General features: G+C 45.2%; 1 protein-coding gene across 1 annotated transcript in view; it reads left to right on the top strand.

Annotated features, from left to right (window-relative positions):
* LOC139365190 (centrosomal protein of 112 kDa-like) overlaps window positions 1–22,089 on the top strand; it is a 163,363-nt gene that overhangs the window by 15,938 nt on the left and 125,336 nt on the right. The window contains exons 5-9 of the mRNA XM_071102646.1: window positions 1,999–2,153; window positions 2,413–2,542; window positions 3,973–4,065; window positions 4,319–4,378; window positions 5,815–5,894. Of these exons, the coding sequence (XP_070958747.1) occupies window positions 1,999–2,153; window positions 2,413–2,542; window positions 3,973–4,065; window positions 4,319–4,378; window positions 5,815–5,894 (518 nt within the window). The remainder of the gene's footprint in view (window positions 1–1,998; window positions 2,154–2,412; window positions 2,543–3,972; window positions 4,066–4,318; window positions 4,379–5,814; window positions 5,895–22,089) is intronic.

Below are 22,089 nucleotides of genomic sequence, written 5' to 3' on the forward strand. Positions count from 1 at the left end.
GGTTCAGGCTGACTGTAGAATTGAGCATGAGTTCAGTTGGGTAAACTGTGGTGTGGTGCTGGGATAGTGGGTTTCAGGCCAGAGACGGCTGGTGGGAGGAGCTTCAGGTGGACGGGCTCATTGTAATGACTAGAATGGAATTAATGGAACAAAGTCAAACGTGATTTCCATATGTTTGATACCGTTCCATGTATTCTATTCCAATCTTTACAATGAGCCCGTCCTCCTATGGCTCCTCTCACCCGCCTCTTCTGATACTGGTAAATGGGTTTGGATGATGAGCCACTCATGCTGTTGAACAGTAGGGTGAAATAGATTTGTACTGGTCTGTATCTTAATTTGATCACTGTTGTTGCAGAGAATTTTCCTACTCAGCAGGAAATGCAGATTGTAGTGTATTCAAGGTTTAAAAGGCTTCTAACGTTTCTGATTTCCACTTAGAAATGTCAGCCTAGATTTGCCCTAATGAAAAATGTATCACAAAAATGTCCATTAATTATAATCCACATAATATTTTCAGGATTATTTTCGTGCTGTGAGAAGCAGGGTCCTATTAAGATGGCGCATCTGTAACAGAATTGTTCATCTTGATGGTGGTCAATGATGTTCATGCTGTCTCATGCTGATGGTCCTCTCCCATTGTATAGGAGCAGACAGTGATGTTCATGCTGTCTCATGCTGATGGTCCTCTCCCACTGTATAGGAGCAGACAGTGATGTTCATGCTGATGGTCCTCTCCCACTGCATAAGAGCAGATAGTGATGTTCATGCTGTCTCATGCTGATGGTCCTCTCCCACTGTAAAGGACCAGACAGTGATGTTCATGCTGTCTCATGCTGATGGTCCTCTCCCACTGTATAGGAGCAGACAGTGATGTTCATGCTGTCTCATGCTGATGGTCCTCTCCCATTGTATAGGAGCAGACAGTGATGTTCATGCTGTCTCATGCTGATGGTCCTCTCCCACTGTATAGGAGCAGACAGTGATGTTCATGCTGATGGTCCTCTCCCACTGTATAGGAGCAGACAGTGATGTTCATGCTGTCTCATGCTGATGGTCCTCTCCCACTGTATAGGAGCAGACAGTGATGTTCATGCTGTCTCATACTGATGGTTCTCTCCCACTGTATAGGAGCAGACAGTGATGTTCATGCTGTCTCATGCTGATGGTCCTCTCCCACTGTATAGGAGCAGACAGTGATGTTCATGCTGTCTCATGCTGATGGTCCTCTACCACTGTATAGGAGCAGACAGTGATGTTCATGCTGTCTCATACTGATGGTTCTCTCCCACTGTATAGGAGCAGACAGTGATGTTCATGCTGTCTCATGCTGATGGTCCTCTCCCACTGTATAGGAGCAGACAGTGATGTTCATGCTGTCTCATGCTGATGGTCCTCTCCCACTGTATAGGAGCAGACAGTGATGTTCATGCTGTCTCATGCTGATGGTCCTCTCCCACTGTATAGGACCAGACAGTGATGTTCATGCTGTCTCATGCTGATGGTCCTCTCCCACTGTATAGGAGCAGACAGTGATGTTCATGCTGTCTCATGCGGATGGTCCTCTCCCACTGTATAGGAGCAGACAGTGATGTTCATGCTGTCTCATGCTGATGGTTCCTCTCCCACTGTATAGGAGCAGACAGTGATGTTCATGCTGATGGTCCTCTCCCACAGTATAGGAGCAGACAGTGATGTTCATGCTGTCTCATGCTAATTGTCCTCTCCCACTGTATAGGACCAGACAGTGATGTTCATGCTGTCTCATGCTGATGGTCCTCTCCCACTGTATAGGACCAGACAGTGATGTTCATGCTGATGGTTCTCTCCCACTGTATAGGAGCAGACAGTGATGTTCATGCTGATGGTCCTCTCCCACTGTATAGGACCAGACAGTGATGTTCATGCTGTCTCATGCTGATGGTCCTCTACCACTGTATAGGACCAGACAGTGATGTTCATGCTGTCTCATGCTGATGGCCCTCTCCCACTGTATAGGACCAGACAGTGCGGGAGCTGGAGCTGCGTGTGAAGCAGCTGTCAGTGGAGGTGGAGAACGGTAACGTGCTGAGGCAGAAGGTGACCCAGGAGAAGGGCCAGCTGGAGATCCACATTGCCACCATCAGCTCTGAGCTTCAGGAGGCCAACCGACAGTAAGGAGGAGACCCCACACCTCGGTCACCCCCATCCATCCACCCACTCACTGTTCTCTTCCCAAACCTTACATGAAAAGAAGGAAAAGTCTCACCCCAAAATACACAGACAGCCCCCAACTCATTTACCGACACAGAGTTCCCCAGTCTCATCCCCAGCTCCAGCCTCTGTTTGAGCCAAGCAGTAGGCCCTTACAGTAGTGAGTGGTGCTGACTGTTTGTATGTCTGTACTGAGTATGTCTGTGTTGTGTTGTCCAGGAGGGTGTCTCTGCTGAGGGAGAAGGAGCAGCAGAGTGAGCAACATGAAGACACACTGCAGAGGCTCCAGACCAAACATGAGGCTGACATCAGCCACTTCCAACAGGAACACACACTCTCCGCTGCTAAGGTAGCCAACGGCATGTGCTAGCAGACTAGACTACTGTAGAACACTACTGCACTGCGACAGTATCATTGCGCAACATGGTACGCAGCAACATCTGGATGTGCGTGCAAAACAAGTTCCACATTCACATTCTGCTACCATTTCTGTCTAGCCGTCTGCGCATACAAATTGATGCATACGTTCAATAAATCCAACGTATGCATCAAACAGAACGCACCGCGACGGCCTCTGCAATGCAGTGCTGCAAGGCAACACAGTGTTCCATTGGAAATGAATGTACTTCTGGTGTACCAAAATGGAATGACGCTGTCGGTGTGATCGAGGCGTAAGGTACCCAACCAAATTAGTATAGAAAAACTAGATGCTACACCACTGCATTATATGATGCTACACCACTGCATTACCTGATGCTACACCACTGCATTATCTGATGCTACACCACTGCATTATCTGATGCTACGCCACTGCATTACCTGATGCTACACCACTGCATTATCTGATGCTACACCACTGCATTACCTGATGCTACACTACTGCATTATCTGATGCTACACCACTGCATTACCTGATGTTACACCACTGCATTATCTGATGCTACACCACTGCATTATCTGATGCTACACCACTGCATTATCTGATGCTACACCACTACATTACCTGATGCTACACCACTGCATTGCCTGATGCTACACCACTGCATTATCTGATTCTACACCACTGCATTACCTGATGCTACACCACTGCATTATCTGATGCTACACCACTGCATTATCTGATGCTACACCACTGCATTACCTGATGCTACACCACTGCATTATCTGATGCTACGCCACTGCATTATCTGATGCTACACCACTGCATTACCTGATGCTACACCACTGCATTACCTGATGCTACACCACTGCATTATCTGATGCTACACCACTGAAATAACTATTAGCTGGGCACACGCTATTCAATTCAAGGGGATTTATTGGCATGGGAAACATGTGTTAACATTGCCAATGCAAGTGAAGTAGATAATATACAAAAGTGAAATAAACAATAAAAATGAACAGTTCCACACTCTCTCAAAGATGCTGTAGAATGGTTAGATATATCTTCATGCTATACTGTGTATGACTTATGTTCAACTGAAGCCTTGACAGCATTTATATCCCCCTGCTGCTGAGTCATATGGTTGTTAGATAAGACTCCTGTTGTTATCCTCGCTCACTTTCTCTCTCTCTGTTTGACCTTTTAGTCATTTAGCAGACACTCTTATCCAGAGCGACAGGAGCAATTAGGGTTAAGTGCATTGCTCAAGGGCATATCGACAGATATTTCACCTGTTGGCTCAGGGATTCAACCCAGCAACCTTTCGGTTAATGGCCCAACGCTCTTAACTTTACCACCTGCCTCGTTCTTTCTCTCCATCTCTCCCTCTCTCTCAGGCCTCTGATGTGATTGAGGACCTGGAACAGACAGTGGCTCAGCTCAGACAGCAGCTACAGGACAGTGAGCACAGGAGACTGAAACAACTCAGGGTAAACTGTGTGTGTGTGTGCGTGCGCGTGCGAACTGCTTCATTCCACAACTGGAAGAAGTAGAAAAGACTATACAGATGTGTGTCCAGAGACCCATAACCCTCAATATCCTCTGCTGGATAGATTTTCAAGCAGATGGGTGTTTTGTTTGAATGTGAATAATGGGAAAAACACATCTCACATAAAAATAACTTGTTGTGGTTCTTTGTAGTTCTGTATGAATGTTTCAGACTTCCTGACTTGCGTTTTCCAGGACACAGAGAATAAACTTCAACAAGAGAAAGCAGATCTGCAGCACCACTGTGAGAAAAAGGTACAATCTCTATCAATAGTTACCCACGCATCAAATCAATGTAGTTACCCTCATGTCAAATCAATAATCAATATTTGTGTCAATACAATACTCTCATATCAAATTGAGATATATGGCTGACCTCTTATTTAGTGTATAGGCTCAAAATAAACAAAGGAAGACTGTCTCACTTTGTCTTAATGAGGAGCGTCCTTTCCTCTGAGTCTTACTCTACATAACTATGTAGGCCTACCATGCCTAAAGTCAACTCTGTGAAACCTAAAGCCAGATCATAATTACATTCTACCTGCCTTTCCAGACTGACTGTGGTTCAATGGGAGAGATAAAAGCCTGGGACCCACATGGTCCTGGCTAGATCCCCTTCTACCCTTCTGTTTGATATGTTATGTCCTGCCTGTAAACTCAAAGCTGTGATTAACAGGTCAGACTACTGCTGGTCACAGGGTCCACAGGGCTCAGTGGCTGTGGGGAGGAAGGGTGGAGTGGAAAGGTGAGGGGCATTTGGAGGAGTGAGGGTTTGACATTTAGGGGAGTTGGGGGTTCAAATCAAATGAAATGCATATTTAGCAGATGTTTTTGCGGGTGTAAGGGGGAGAGCTGGGGCGTGGCGTGAAGTTGCCCAATTTAAGGCCATAGGGGACGGGAGATGAAGTCTTGTCCGTCCGAAGAGCCATGCTCAGTCGCCCAAGCTAAATCCAGCAAGGACCTTAATTGCTGCCAGACAGCAATGGCAGCGACCCCTTTCTCTTTCAAGCCTCCCTTCAAAGCCAATGTGTTGTCATAAAAAATCCCCCATCTAATGAGTTGGTCCGGCCAGGCCAGAGTCAGGTGGGTGAAGATCAGGTTTAAGATGCAGGTCCACACACCTGGTTCATCTTCAAAGTAAAGCCTGCATGTTGAAGGGCATAGCAGTCAGTCATAAAGAGGGGTTGGGGGGGTAACAGGGCTGTGTGTTTCAGGTCAGGCACCTCTGCATTGGGGGACTGATACACCTGCAAGCTAGCTAGCTACCAGGTCTGAGTCTCTGTTAGCAGGGTCATGGTGAGGGTCAATGCCATTTCACCTTCTGTTGTTTAATCTTTATGTGACTGAAGTAAGTTGTTAGTTGAAAAAATAGTTAAATAGCTACATCAAATGTTTTGAGTGCACAGCCTTTCTCCATCTCCCAGTAAACTTGATGAAAGAATCTGTCTGCCTGTACATTCTTAAACGCCTATCAGGAGATGGGCCCAGATGGCAGCTTGATGATGGGTGGAGATAAGAGGTCAGGGAGAGGCAACCCCAGGGCCCAGGTGGATAAGGTCATGGAAAGGGGTGCTTGCTGAGAGATGGACCTGCTGTCATAGTGTCTGTCTCGGTTTCTACCCCTCACTCTCTCTCTCTATCTATCTATCTATCTCTATCTCTATCTCTGTCTCTGTCTCTCTATCACACAGGTGCGTGCCCTACACAACGAGGCGGAGAAAGAGAGGGAAGAGACCAAGAAGAAGATCTCCAAACTTGAAGAGTCACTGAAGTGAGTAGCAAAACACTGTAAATCAAATGTCTGTTTTCTTCTTTCATTTCATCACTACTTGGGGACTTGCCATTCAGTTTGGTTCAGAACACATCAGAAATATGGGATTTGTTCACACACATCACCAACCCACAAACCCACAATTCCAGCTTATGAAAAATGTCTCACAGCGAGCCAACACAGGCTTCCATCCATGCAATTATACAATGATACAATCCCCCCAAAGTCACTGATTTAGAAAAATGCTTAAGCACTCAGACATTGGTAAGTGCTAGTTACAGGGCCCGGGATACAGCTATAATTTGCAGAGCTCACCCTTGTGCCGTAATTGAAAACTGCAGTGGATATTTGAAGCTATATCAAATGTTGTCACTTTTAGTCTCTCCATATGTGCCTGTCTGACACATGCTGAAACATAGGAACCTCCATAGAGAGTTCTCATATCTGTGCTGTGTAGCGTCCCCAGTTGTGGGGCAGTGCCAAATTCCGTATTGTTGTACACCTCTCCTGTCTCAGATCTACAATGGCCGTGTCCGAATACCCATACTAGCGTATTAAACTGCATACTATTTAGCACTCACCGTTTAGTAAATAGTATTTTTCCAAATTCAACCAGCCTGATAATAGATAATTTCTCTAAATGCTGAATAGAGTAGGAATGGAGTTATAGGCCTACTCAGGCTGGTTATAGGCAGACTATCACATTTGACCTACACTGAGTGTACAAAACATTAAGAACACCTTCCTAATATTCCGTTGCACCCCTCTCTTTTGCCCTCAGAACAGCCTCAATTCATTGGGGCATGGACACTACAAGGTGTTGAAAGTGTTTCACAGGTGTTCTTAATGTTTATTATACTGTGTATAATGTAGTAGATCCATATAGCCCATCTATCCTATTTACAAAGAACTGAAGACAGAAACGGATAAATTGGGAACAACTGGACAGCAACATAATGATCATTGGGAACGAGATCAGAACGACTGCTAAGGCTTGATCCATAAATTAAATAGGTAGCCTACAAAAGCATACTTGATTTTCAAAAATTCACAATTTCTGTAATGTTGCATACTATTATACAAAAGAAATGTGCATACTCAAACAGCCGACTATTTAGGATGCAAGTATGGGTATTTGGATACAGCCAGTGTGTCCTCCAGATGTGTAGTTAGCAGGGGTTAATGGCTGAACCCGGGATCACTGAGGCCGCACTGGAAGACATGGAAGTGGTTAGGACTAGAAAGAGGCCTGCCAGAGAGAGAGAAGAGCGCCTTGGCATACCTGGCCACTCTATTTCATGTCAATTAGGCTTTCTTTCGTTTTCTCTCGTTCTCTCGTCCCTCTCTTTCTCTCATTCTTGTTCTCTTACTCCCTCCCTCTCCATCCCTCCCTCCCTCTCTTTGTCTGGAATTAGTAAGAACCGCAGCAGCCTCGTTTGACATGTTATACAGTCTGACATGTCACCCACCCTGTGATCCTTCCCACCTCTGATGTCATTGGTTTTGTTTGTTACTTGTCTGTTGGCCGTAGCCTGTGAGATTCCACACCGCTACTTTTCTATCCTCACTTCATACTGCATCGTTTGTAGTCATCACGTCGTATGCCCATATTTGGCAAGTCTGTTAACGAGCAGGTGACCTCATCTGTGACAAGGGGCTGTGGGAGGAGCCAGGGCTTTGGCTACGTCCCAATACTCTAACATGGCCTCATTTCCTGAATAATTTTACTTGAGACCATTGGTCATTGATGTAAAATCTTTGAATGGTCAAAAATATTATAATGTCGAACCAAATATGGGCTTTTCCTTTACTGCCCTCTGCTACATTATTCCAGCTACAATCACATCTCATCCCCATGCACCCCTCCCATCTCATCCCCCCTGCACCTCTCCCTCCATCCCGCCCTTCCTCTTTCCATTCCTCGTACATTTCTCCCTCTCTCCATCCCTCCCACCAGATGTTTGGCTGACTGAGCTCCTCCTATCAGGCATTCCCTCCTTTCCTCCTCTCCTTTCCTCAGTCTGCTATCGTTCCATTACAGTAGAGTACAGTCAGAGCTGACAGGCTAGGCAGAGCCAGGTCTAATCCAGGGCCTCCTAATGCTGCATGCATTCCTCACACTAATTAATACCATACATTACCTCATTACTGGCTCATACACAGATTACACTTCCTCTAATGAAAGTAGAATGTGTTCTGCACAATTAAAAGCTCACACAATCTAAGCTCACTCAAACCTAACGGCCCGGAACGCAGCCCCAGTCCCAGTTCTAGCCCCAATCTCAGCTCCTGCCCCAGACCAAGTCTCAGCCCTAACCTCAGCACCCCAGTCTCCTAATGGCCCCGGAACACAGCCCTGCCCCAGACCAAGTCTCAGCCTTAACCTCAGCCCCCCACCTCCAGTCTCCTAATGGCCCCGGAACACAGCCCTGCCCCAGACCAAGTCTCAGCCTTAACCTCAGCCCCCCAGTCTCCTAATGGCCCCGGAACACAGCCCTGCCCCAGACCAAGTCTCAGCCTTAACCTCAGCACCCCAGTCTCCTAATGGCCCCGGAACACAGCCCTGCCCCAGACCAAGTCTCAGCCCTAACCTCAGCCCCCCCAGTCTCCTAATGGCCCCGGAACACAGCCCTGCCCCAGACCAAGTCTCAGCCTTAACCTCAGCCCCCCAGTCTCCTAATGGCCCCAGCCTCAGCTCCTGCCCCAGACCAAGTCTCAGCCTTAACCTCCGCCCCCCAGTCTCCTAATGGCCCCGGAACACAGCCCTGTCCCAGACCAAGTCTCAGCCCTAACCTCCGCCCCCCAGTCTCCTAATGGCCCCGGAGCACAGCCCTGCCCCAGACCAAGTCTCAGCCCTAACCTCCGCCCCCCAGTCTTCTAATGGCCCCGGAGCACAGCCCTGCCCCAGACCAAGTCTCAGCCCTATTCTCAGCCCCCCAGTCTCCTAATGGCCCCAGCCTCAGCTCCTGCCCCAGACCAAGTCTCAGCCTTAACCTCCGCCCCCCAGTCTCCTAATGGCCCCAGCCTCAGCTCCTGCCCCAGACCAAGTCTCAGCCCTAACCTCCGCCCCCCAGTCTCCTAATGGCCCCAGCCTCAGCTCCTGCCCCAGACCAAGTCTCAGCCTTAACCTCCGCCCCCCAGTCTCCTAATGGCCCCGGAACACAGCCCTGCCCCAGACCAAGTCTCAGCCCTAACCTCTGCCCCCCAGTCTCCTAATGGCCCCGGAACACAGCCCTGCCCCAGACCAAGTCTCAGCCTTAACCTCCGCCCCCCAGTCTCCTAATGGACCCGGAACACAGCCCTGCCCCAGACCAAGTCTCAGCCCTAACCTCTGCCTCCCAGTCTCCTAATGGCCCTGGAACACAGCCCTGCCCCAGACCAAGTCTCAGCCTTAACCTCAGCCCCCCAGTCTCCTAATGGCCCCGGAACACAGCCCTGCCCCAGACCAAGTCTCAGCCCTAACCTCTGCCCCAGTCTCCTAATGAGATCCAGTCAAGCCTGTTTACCGTACTCTACTCTCAACTAGGGCTGTGGCCGTTATGACATTTTTTCAGTCGGTGATTGTCAAGCAAATAACTGCCGGCCTCCCGGTAATTGACCGTTAATTAACATAAACACATTTAGCATCTTCTGACTTCCACACATAGCCTACAAGCCACTGATGCAGATCTTTGGAACATCTACATTTTTTTTAAAGTATAAGATATCCATGTAATATAGCCTGCACCTTCACAATAAAGCCATTAAATATTTTAGACAGGTCTAAAGAAGCATGATATGAATAAAATGTAGTCTAGTTCAGAAGAACACAATAGCATACTCTATTATGTTAAGCCCTGATCTGACTATGCGATATGGCTGTGGGCTACACTAGTTCATTTAGCAGACAAGATTTGCTTAGAATTCCTTGGAATTATTCTATATTATTTTATAGTATGAAGAATACAATTGAACATAGGATATTTTATCCAAATGATTCGAGAGGGTGCGCACATGCAGCTATTTTGTGTTGAGCGGTTAACAAAGAAACTGGTACTCCTATATGCTTCATTTATAATTATTTATATAACTTTAGTTGTGATACAAATGTTGGGCTATATGTTTTGATTTTTAATACATTCTAAGGCTACGTGATGCGACTCTAATGATGATTTGAAAAAATCGCATGAAAAGCTTGAGCTCTGCTTCGTTTTTTTTGCGCAGTCTGTACACACTTCATCAGTCTCTCATTCACAATTTGAGTACTTAATAATGCCTTGAATTTCCTGGAGCATCCCCTTTGTGTCCCCCCTAAAAAAAATCCATGCCTTTTGCGGCCCTTGGGCTGAATATAGTAATTATAATTCCCTTCTCCCGGCTGCGTGCTCCAAGCACCTCTCACTCACATGGCTTTCTCAGATAGCTCAATTCTTATTAGCCAATGCACATGACGTGATTGGGTCTTTCTCACAGGCTACAAGTGAAGACAGACACATCGGGGAACGCAACTGTGCACGTCCTTATTCAATTCCGATGTGCATATTAAAGATATTAGAAAAACTGTCCACATTTATTTTTCATCAGCCCACAAGATGAGTAGGCCTAACGAACAGCAAAAGCACTAGCCTATATCAATCCACATATCCCCCATAGTACAAAAGATGACCTATTGTACTCTGTGCCAGCAATAAATATTCCAAACATAGTCTGGGACTGTTGTGGGATGCGATAAATCCCAAATTAATACAACCACTGACGCAACAGATGAGAACATTTAGCAAAAATGTTGATAAACTATTTGGCTATTTTTTCACATCATAAGCGCAGCAATGTGCTATAAGCGCAAATATTCCACTAGCAGGAAAACCACAAATGCGATTATGCATGTAATTCTTTTATTATAAAGGTGAATTTCTATGTTGAAAAATATCTTCCCCAAACTTGAAACTCACGCAGCGGCTCTACACCTATTCTAATGCGGATGAATGTGCTTAATTTTAAGAAGTTATTTGGCCACTTTAGTTGTGACGCAAACCTCATCAAAACGTATAGACCTATGGGCTAGGCTACATGAGGTATGATACTGACCTTATTAAAACTTATAGACCTATGGGCTAGGCTACATGAGGTATGATACTGACCTTATTAAAACGTATAGACCTATGGGCTAGGCTACATGAGGTATGATACTGACCTTATTAAAACTTATAGACCTATGGGCTAGGCTACATGAGGTATGATACTGACCTTATTAAAACGTATAGACCTATGGGCTAGGCTACATGAGGTATGATACTGACCTTATTAAAACTTATAGACCTATGGGCTAGGCTACATGAGGTATGATACTGACCTTATTAAAACTTATAGACCTATGGGCTAGGCTACATGAGGTATGATACTGACCTTATTAAAACGTATAGACCTATGGGCTAGGCTACATGAGGTATGCGACTATGATTGGAAAAAGTCGCAAAAAAAGCATTCGCTGTTCCTTGCCTTAAGTTGGGCATCATTCACCAGTGATAATATATCATTCATATACTAAACAATATATGTATGCAATTTCTTTTGATTTAGAATGGACCATTATCATGTACCTGTCTCAAAACAGGGGCAGCGGAAAAAATACATGTCTTCTATGCACTTAAATAGCGAATGGAGGACCCTTTTCAAGTGGTTCATTTTCCTGCCAGCTAGGTAGGCTATACTTCTGTATAGTAGGCCTAGCCTCTAGAAAGCTGATGAGATCCTCCTCTTTTTAATAGAGGCCATCACTCTGTTTTCTCACGCAATTGCATAGCCTATAGAAATGTTTACGCAACATGAGCTCATGGTCTGTCATGAAGTATTTGATTAGATTTTCGATTACATTTGCATTGATGTCAGAGTGGGACAATAGTGTGCTGAGTACCAGGCAGTTAGTACGTTTTGCAGGCTACTAATGACCATCAGCAGCATCAGAGCTTGGAGGAGCTTAATTACCGTGACTAAACTGTCTCATGGAATTTGACTGCTGTCATGACTCGTGACCGCCGGTGTGGAAGTAATACAGTCTCCGTAACAGTCCTACTGTCACATGCTTCGTAAACAACAGGTGTAGACTTAACAGTGAAATGCTTCCTTACGGGACCTTCACAACAATGCAGAGAGAAAGAAAATAGAGAAAGAATAGAAAATAAAAGTAATAATAAATATACAATGAGTAATGAATGTTAACATGGCTAAATACATGGGGTACCAGTACAGAGTCAATGTGCAGCGTACGAGGTAATTGAGGTAGATATTTATTTATTTATTTATTTAACTAGGCAAGTCAGTTTAGAACAAATTCTTATTTACAATGACAGCCTACCCCGGCCAAACCTGGACGACACTGGGCCAATTGTGCGCTGCTCTATGGGACTTCCAATCACGGCCGGATGTGAAACAGTAATCTTGAAAATGTGAGGAATGTGTGTTTCTATGATTTTAATGTGAGTTCTACACCTGACATGTGAGTTTGATGTGGTTATTAGGCAGGAAATGCATTGAGGCTATTGTCAGGTAAAAACCCATTGATTTCTCAATCCTTTACATTCCACTGAGATCTGAATCGATAACATTATTCATATCGCTCAGTTCCAAGGACAAATATTCCCTGTGAAGACTAGACGGTGATAAAGGCACATTTTAATGCAGATTCGCTTGACAGAATGAATACATTCTCCTATCATCTGTCACTGGTGTCCCAGACACGTGAGTGGATGTGAGAGAGGACGCATTTGATGAGGCAGGAGACGTAAATCTGGACGCATAAATTATCACTCTGCTCGGTGACAAGCGGGCCGGTCTCTCGTTAGTGTTAAACAGTTAGAAATAGTGAGTGTCGCATCAGAGCTCTGAGCTAATTAATTAAGAACTCAGTCTGGTAGGGTGAGAAGGAACGCCCTGCACACACACAGATGCATTCGCACGCACGCACGCACGCACTGGAAAGATTTAGCAGTGGCCCTCAGATCCTCAAAGTTGCACAGCTGCACCATTGAGAGCAGCTGTACGGCCAAGTACATTAGTGGGGCCAAGCCCCCTGCTATCCAGGACCTCTATACTAGGCGGTGTCAGAGAAAGGCCCCAAAAATTGTCAGACTCCAGCCACCCACGTCATAGACTGTTCTCTTTGCTACCGAACGGAAAGCGGTACCAATGCACCAAGTCTGGAACCAACAGGACCCTGAACAGCTTCTACCCCCAAGCCATTAGACTGCTAAATAGTTAGTCCGGGTGGCTATTGGTTAACTATTTAACTATCTTCAGTGACCTGTTTTACACTAACGTTTTTGACTCATCACGTACGCTGCTGCTACTGTTTATTATCTCTCCTGTTGCCTAGTCACTTTAGTCCTAGCATCTCAGTGCTAGAGGCGTCTCAACCCTGGTTCGATTCCAGGTTGTATCCCAACCAGCCGTGATTGGGAGTCCCATAGGGCGGCGCACAATTGGCCCAGCGTCGTCCAGGTTAGAGTTTGGCCGGGGTAGACCGTCATTGTAAATAATAATTTGTTCTAAACTGACTTGCCTAGTTAAATAAAGGTTAAATAAATAAATATGTACCTCAATTACCTTGTGCGCTGCACATTGACTTTATACTGATACCCCATGTATTTAGCCATGTTATCATTACTCATTGTATTTTTATTATTACTTTTATTTTCTATTCTTTCTCTATTTTCTTTCTCTCTGCATTGTTGTGAAGGTCCCGTAAGGAAGCATTTCACTGTTAAGTCTACACCTGTTGTTTACGAAGCATGTGATGAATAACATTTGATTATATTAGAAAATGTAATTTGACACACACACACACACACACATATATACACACACACACACACACACACACACACACACACACACACACACACACACACGCACACACACACACACACACACACAATGAGAGTCTGATGTGATGTCTGCTACCTACTTGCTGCCGTGGCAACAGTGAAGGCCTTCAAAGATGATCCAGGAGAACTTCAAAGCCACAGCAGGACTGCACGCAGGTGTGTGTGTGTTTATGTGTGTTCAGTGGCTGATAGAGGAGATGGGAGGATGAGAGATGAAATTAAACAAGTTTAAACCTCTCGACATGCCCAACAGGCGCTTGGGTTTATACCTTAGACAGGCTGGCATCTTTGTAGATTGTATGCACTGTGCAAACACGGATATGTGTGTGTTTGGGTCCTTTTTTATCACACCATGTTTCATTGTGGATCCGACTAAAGTATTCCGACGTGTGTCTCTGTGTTTGTGCTTCCGTTAGTGTTTCTGCATAAACACTTTACTTTCTGCGTAAACGCGGGACAGCGGCAGCAGGTATTTAGTTTGTTTGGGATCAGGAGAGTTGTTTGTAAAAGGAAGGTGTGATCTACACTCCTCTGAACCCTCCCAAAATAAAGAAGACAAGGAAAACCTCTATCCCTCCATGCAAATGAGCATGGCTGCATCAGTTAGATTTCTACGTCTGCGTCGCTATAGCAACAACATAAAGAACTACAAAGCAGAGAAGAAAACCTGTTTTCTATCTCTTCTTTCATCCCAGTGCCGTTCAGATCATTAGCATAGAGATGGAGGGATGTGCTGCGGACAGAGAATTGGGAGAGGAGGAGAGATACATAGGCAGCCTGCTCTCCAGATGAGCTGCCTCCACAACAATGAGCTCCTAATGGCAGTGGAACATCAACAATAACATCAACTAAATGCTAATGAAAGGAGAGAAACAACACACCCTGCCTCAGTGCCTCCACCCTAGCATTTCCATCTATCTTAAGAATCTGGCTTCTCCTTGGCTGGGGGTGATGGGGCTGAGGGGGGCTGCTGGGTGGAGGGGTCCAGGGAAGGTGGGGATGGAAAGGGTGGATCTGTGAAATGGATCTTGGGTAATGGAAAGCTCTACGTGACTCAATAGTGGAAGTCCCCTGGTGGCCATATAGACTGGCCTAGGTTGAAAGAGGGTTGTTACCACAGCTCAATACTTTACACCAGAACAAAGGTTTAAGGAACCAGTGGGACCTGATCAACTGTTTAGATATGTTGAGTGCCTGATTGGGATGTGATTCCATCTGTGGAAAGGCCTACTACATTCAGGTTAACTAAATCAGTCACAAAGTAAGAGAGGGATTCAGTGTAAAATTGTCTCTCTTCAAATCAAATGCTTCGTAAACAACAGGTGGAGACTAACAGCAAAATGCTTACTTATGGGCCCTTCCCAACAATGCAGAGAGAAACATTATAGAAAGATAATAACCCAAGGAATAAATACACAATGAGTAATGATAACTTGGCTATATACACGGGGTACCTGTACAGAGTCGATGTGCAGGGGTACTAGGTAATGGAGGTAGATGCACTACATGACCAAACGTATGTGGATACCTGCTTGTTGAACGTCTCATTCCAAAATCATGGGAATTAATATGGAGTTGATCTCCCCAGAATGAGTCAGTGGTGCTAGGGTAGTTGGGCCACCAGCCCGTGGGTTGACTTCTGCAAGGTGAACCTTTCCCAAGGTTGTGCATACACTACATGGCCAAAAGTATGTGGACATCTGCTCGTCGAAAATCTCATTCCAAAATCATGGGCATTAATATGGAGTTGGTCCCCCCTTTGCTGCTATAACAGCCTCCACTCTTCTGGGAAGGATTTCCAATAGATGTTGGAACATTGCTGCGGGGACTTGCTTACATTCAGCCACAAGAGCATTAGTGAGGTCGGGCACTGATGTTGGGCGATTAGTCCTGGCTCGCAGCTTTCCATTTCATCGAAAAAGGTGTTTGATGGGGTTGAGGTCAGGGCTCTGTGCAGGTCAGTCAAGTTCTTCCGCACGATCTAGGCAAACCATTTCTGTATGGACCTCGCTTAGTGTATGGGGGTGTCATGACGTTGGCCTGGGGGTAGGTTTATGACAGTCATAAATACCTCTTTCCCCCTTTTTCCTTAAACCCAATTTTGTATTGCTGATTCAACTTTTTAGCCAGGGTTCGTGAAGATAACCAAGAATTTACAACTTTCAGATGAGACTGAATTAAAGTGACGATTAATATTGACTGCTATTGATGTAAAATATGACTAGGTCTTTAAGAGTTTATTCGGAAGATAACAGCTCTATAAATATTATTTTGTGGTGCCCCGACTCTCTAGGTAATTACATTTACATGATTAGCTCAATCAGGTAATATTAATTACGGAGAAAGGATTTTATAGAATAGCATGTCATATCACTTAATCCGGCATAGCCAAAGACACGACAGGGGCATTGTCATGCGGAAACAGGAAAGGACCTTCCCTTCACTGGAACTGTTGCCACAAGGTTGGAAGTACAGAATCATCTAGAATGTCATTGTATGCTGTAGCGTTTAGATTTCCCTTCACTGGAACTAAGGGGCCTAGCCCGACCCATGAAAAACAGCCTCAGACCATTATTCCTCCTCCACCAACCTTTACAATTGACACTATGCATTCTGGCAGGTAACGTTCTCCTGGCATCCGCCAAACCCAGATTTATCCGTCGGACTGCCTGATGGTGAAGCGTGATTCATCACTCCAGAGAACGCGTTTCCACAGCCCTCCATGTGCTCGCCAGAGGTAGCCTGACTGCCATTAGGTACCGAGATGAGATCCTCAGACCCCTTGTGAGACCATATGCTGGTGCGGTTGGCCCTGGGTTCCTCCTAATGCAAGACAATGCTAGACCTCATGTGGCTGGAGTGTGTCAGCAGTTCCTGCAAGAGGAAGGCATTGATGCTATGGACTGGCCCGCCCGTTCCCCAGACCTGAATCCAATTGAGCACATCTGGGACATCATGTCTCGCTCCATCCACCAACGCCACATTGCACCACAGACTGTCCAGGAGTTGGCGGATGCTTTAGTCCAGGTCTGGGAGGAGATCCCTCAGGAGACCATCCGCCACCTCATCAGGAGCATGCCCAGGCGTTGTAGGGAGGTCATACAGGCACATGGAGGCCACACACACTACTTAGCCTCATTTTGACTTGTTTTAAGGACATTACATCAAAGTTGGATCAGCCTGTTGTGTGGTTTTCCACTTTAATTTTGAGTGTGACTCCAAATCCAGACCTCCATGGGTTGATACATTTGATTTCCATTGATCATTTTTGTGTTATTTTGTTGTCAGCACATTCAACTATGCAAAGAAAATATTTAATTCATTCAGATCTAGGATGTGTTATTTTAGTGTTCCCTTTATTTTTTTGAGCAGTGTATTTATTAAAGTATTGTTTGTGCATTGCCAGTCAGGGGTGCCAGTATTTTTGGAGCCCACTGTACAGTGTATGTACATATAGGTAGGGATAAGGGACTAGGCAACAGGATAGATAATAAATAGTAACCGCAGCATATGTGATTAGTCAGAACGGGTCAGTGCAGATAGTTGGTTAACTATTTAGCAGTCTTATGTCTTGGGGGTAGAACCTGTTAAGGGTCCTATTGGTTCTAGACTTGGTGCAGAGAGTTTATTTCAATGAGACTACACTGTATAAATAAAGGTTCAACAGTAAAAAAAATATATATATGGTTCTGTTTCCTTCAGGACTGTTAGCCATTCATTACAATAGTTTTGCCAAGTAATGCTCGTTATGTAAATATCTGTACATGTGGGTTTAGTGCATGGATGATTTTGCATACTATGGCAACTTCATGAATGATGTATGAATCCAAAGTGGTATAAATGCATAGCAGAGATGAGAGAATCCCCTCCAGATATGGAATACCTCTGCTTTCCTCTCTGGATCCCCCTTTATGCACTTCCTCCCACTGCTGTTCCTCCCACCGCTGTTGCTCCCACTGCTGTTCCTCCCTCCGCTGTTCCTCCCTCTGCTCCTCCATAGCTGCATCTGCAACTATTTACATGCGGTCCCCAGTGACTGTTACAGGCATCTCAATAGCCTCCTCCTCTTTCTATAGGCGCTGCAATGAAGCAAAGACATCCCGTCTTGTATGTATGGCAAGTTATCTTGTTCCCAAGTGGCCATTGACTAGTTGGGACTGTGGCTTGTACAGTTGTTTTTAGACATAATAAACAGAATGGGAGTTGGAAGTCATCCCTGTGGCACACCTTTATTCACAGTTATCACTGAGGCTGAGGTGTAGTGGCAAACTCTATATCACACAGGCCTTTAGCCTGATCTGCCCAACAACAGGCCTGTATCTTAATCCACACACACCATCACCATTACCCTCCTGCTCTGCTGTCTGCATACAGGCCTCTCAGATAGTCAGTTACTGGTCTCTTGCAGTTCTCATTTCTCCTCTCTTTCTCTCTTAAAGCTCAGACAGATTTTTGGACCACAAGATGAGTTCCTCTGTATTCTCTCTCTCTCTGGTCTCATAGCTCGGCATATTTGCATGTCAGTTCTGAAGCCTCCAAGCTCGATGGTCTTCTCCGACTGCCATCTCTCTCTCTTGGGAAAGGAATGAACAAATATGCTGTTTTATTTTTTCTTCTGAGGGTGTTGAATATTTCAGTTTAGCATTTTCTCTCTTTTATATGCTCCCTCTTTTTTCAGGGTGGGCCTTTGATGTGTCTGTGGATTCGTTATCATTCTGTTTGCATGAGCTCAGACACACACACACACACACACACACACTGCCTGGCATATGCTGGACCAGACCAGATGTGTCCATATACAGATTCCACATGTTTGTGTGTGTGTGTGTGTGTGTCTACCCTGCAGTCAGACACTCCACCCACATGCAGTACATTACATTGAGGACATTCTGTGCACACATGATGATTAAAGTACAGAACAGCTCATTGATTGAGTTGGCCTGGCCTGGACAGCATGCTATACTACCATTCTTCAGTAATCACAAAGGACTTCTCTTTCTCAATCAGCTTCATAGTAGTAGAAGACTAACCTCAATAGAAGGATGGTAACTGGTTTATCCTGACTGGCTGTGTCCCATGATGGTGGAGGGCTCTGTAACGGAGGGTGTGTGCTTGAGGGGAGACATTGTGTGTGAGCACGTGTATGGGTGTATGTGATGCATACAGTATGTGTGTATGTGCACGTGAATGGGTGTGTGTGATGCATACAGTATGTGTGTATGTGCACGTGTATGGGTGTGTGTGAGGCATACAGTATGTGTGTATGTGCACGTGTGTGGGTGTATGTGATGTATACAGTATGTGTGTATGTGCCTGTGTATGGGTGTATGTGATGCATACAGTATGGCTGTATGTGATGCATACAGTATGTGTGTATGTGCCCGTGTATGTGATGCATACAGTATGTGTGTATGTGCCCGTGTATGGGTGTGTGTGAGGCATACAGTATGTGTGTATGTGCCCGTGTATGGGTGTGTGTGAGGCATACAGTATGTGTGTATGTGCCCATGTATGTGATGCATACAGTATGTGTGTATGTGCCCATGTATATGATGCATACAGTATGTGTGTATGTGCCCGTGTATGGGTGTGTGTGAGGCATACAGTATGTGTGTATGTGCCCATGTATGTGATGCATACAGTATGTGTGTATGTGCCCATGTATGTGATGCATACAGTATGTGTGTATGTGCCCGTGTATGTGATGTATACAGTATGTGTGTATGTGCCCATGTATGTGATGTATACAGTATGTGTGTATGTGCCCATGTATGTGATGTATACAGTATGTGTGTATGTGCCCGTGTATGGGTGTGTGTGATGCATACAGTATGTGCATGTGTATGGGTGTGTGTGTGTGAGGCATGCAGTATGTGTGTATGTGCACGTGTATGGGTGTGTGAGGCATACAGTATGTGTGCATGTGTATGGGTGTGTGTGAGGCATACAGTATGTATGTGCACGTGGATGGGTGTGTGTGAGGCATACAGTATGTGTGTATGTGTACGGGTGTGTGTGAGGCATACAGTATGTGTGCATGTGTATGGGTGTGTGTGAGGCATACAGTATGTGTGTATGTGCACGTGGATGGGTGTGTGTGAGGCATACAGTATGTGTGTATGTGTACAGGTGTGTGTGAGGCATACAGTATGTGTGCATGTGTATGGGTGTGTGTGAGGCATACAGTATGTGTGTATATGCACGTGTATGGGTGTGTGTGATGCATACAGTATGTGTGTATGTGCACGTGTATGGGTGTGTGTGATGCATACAGTATGTGCACGTGTATGGGTGTGTGTGTGTGAGGCATGCAGTATGTGTGTATGTGCACGTGTATGGGTGTGTGAGGCATACAGTATGTGTGCATGTGTATGGGTGTGTGTGAGGCATACAGTATGTGTGCATGTGTATGGGTGTGTGTGAGGCATACAGTATGTGTGTACAGTGCCTTGCGAAAGTATTCGGCCCCCTTGAACTTTGCGACCTTTTGCCACATTTCAGGCTTCAAACATAAAGATATAAAACTGTATTTTTTTGTGAAGAATCAACAACAAGTGGGACACAATCATGAAGTGGAACGACATTTATTGGATATTTCAAACTTTTTTAACAAATCAAAAACTGAAAAATTGGGCGTGCAAAATTATTCAGCCCCCTTAAGTTAATACTTTGTAGCGCCACCTTTTGCTGCGATTACAGCTCTAAGTCGCTTGGAGTATGTCTCTATCAGTTTTGCACATCGAGAGACTGACATTTTTTCCCATTCCTCCTTGCAAAACAGCTCGAGCTCAGTGAGGTTGGATGGAGAGCATTTGTGAACAGCAGTTTTCAGTTCTTTCCACAGATTCTCGATTGGATTCAGGTCTGGACTTTGACTTGGCCATTCTAACACCTGGATATGTTTATTTTTGAACCATTCCATTGTAGATTTTGCTTTATGTTTTGGATCATTGTCTTGTTGGAAGACAAATCTCCATCCCAGTCTCAGGTCTTTTGCAGACTCCATCAGGTTTTCTTCCAGAATGGTCCTGTATTTGGCTCCATCCATCTTCCCATCAATTTTAACCATCTTCCCTGTCCCTGCTGAAGAAAAGCAGGCCCAAACCATGATGCTGCCACAACCATGTTTGACAGTGGGGATGGTGTGTTCAGCTGTGTTGCTTTTACGCCAAACATAACGTTTTGCATTGTTGCCAAAAAGTTCAATTTTGGTTTCATCTGACCAGAGCACCTTCTTCCACATGTTTGGTGTGTCTCCCAGGTGGCTTGTGGCAAACATTAAACAACACTTTTTATGGATATCTTTAAGAAATGTCTTTCTTCTTGCCACTCTTCCATAAAGGCCAGATTTGTGCAATATACGACTGATTGTTGTCCTATGGACAGAGTCTCCCACCTCAGCTGTAGATCTCTGCAGTTCATCCAGAGTGATCATGGGCCTCTTGGCTGCATCTCTGATCAGTCTTCTCCTTGTATGAGCTGAAAGTTTAGAGGGACGGCCAGGTCTTGGTAGATTTGCAGTGGTCTGATACTCCTTCCATTTCAATATTATCGCTTCCTTGGGATGTTTAAAGCTTGGGAAATCTTTTTGTATCCAAATCCGGCTTTAAACTTCTTCACAACAGTATCTCGGACCTGCCTGGTGTGTTCCTTGTTCTTCATGATGCTCTCTGCGCTTTTAACGAACCTCTGAGACTATCAGTGCAGGTGCATTTATACGGAGACTTGATTACACACAGGTGGATTGTATTTATCATCATTAGTCATTTAGGTCAACATTGGATCATTCAGAGATCCTCACTGAACTTCTGGAGAGAGTTTGCTGCACTGAAAGTAAAGGGGCTGAATAATTTTGCACGCCCAATTTTTCAGTTTTTGATTTGTTAAAAAAGTTTGAAATATCCAATAAATGTCGTTCCACTTCATGATTGTGTCCCACTTGTTGTTGATTCTTCACAAAAAAATACAGTTTTATATCTTTATGTTTGAAGCCTGCAATGTGGCAAAAGGTCGCAAAGTTCAAGGGGGCCGAATACTTTCGCAAGGCACTGTATGTGCACTTGTATGGGTGTGTGTGAGGCAAGGCGTCATGTGGTTTCAGAGGTCTGGAAAAAGACGGGAGCCCTGGAGCCTCCTGTCTGGCATGCGGCTAGGAGGAAGCCCTGTCATCCTTAAGACACTCACACTCTTCCTCTTCCTCTCCCTCTCTTTTCCCCTCTTTTTATCCCTTTAAGATGGCGGGATGAGAGGATGGCACATCTCTAATTTGATTCCTCTCTCCTTCCACTTCTCTGACCAGAAGCCATTTAAAGCCGTGGGCCACCGAGGAGCTG

This window comes from Oncorhynchus clarkii, chromosome 13 (assembly GCF_045791955.1).
Source record: "Oncorhynchus clarkii lewisi isolate Uvic-CL-2024 chromosome 13, UVic_Ocla_1.0, whole genome shotgun sequence".
In the NCBI taxonomy this organism is placed as follows: Eukaryota; Metazoa; Chordata; class Actinopteri; order Salmoniformes; family Salmonidae; genus Oncorhynchus; species Oncorhynchus clarkii.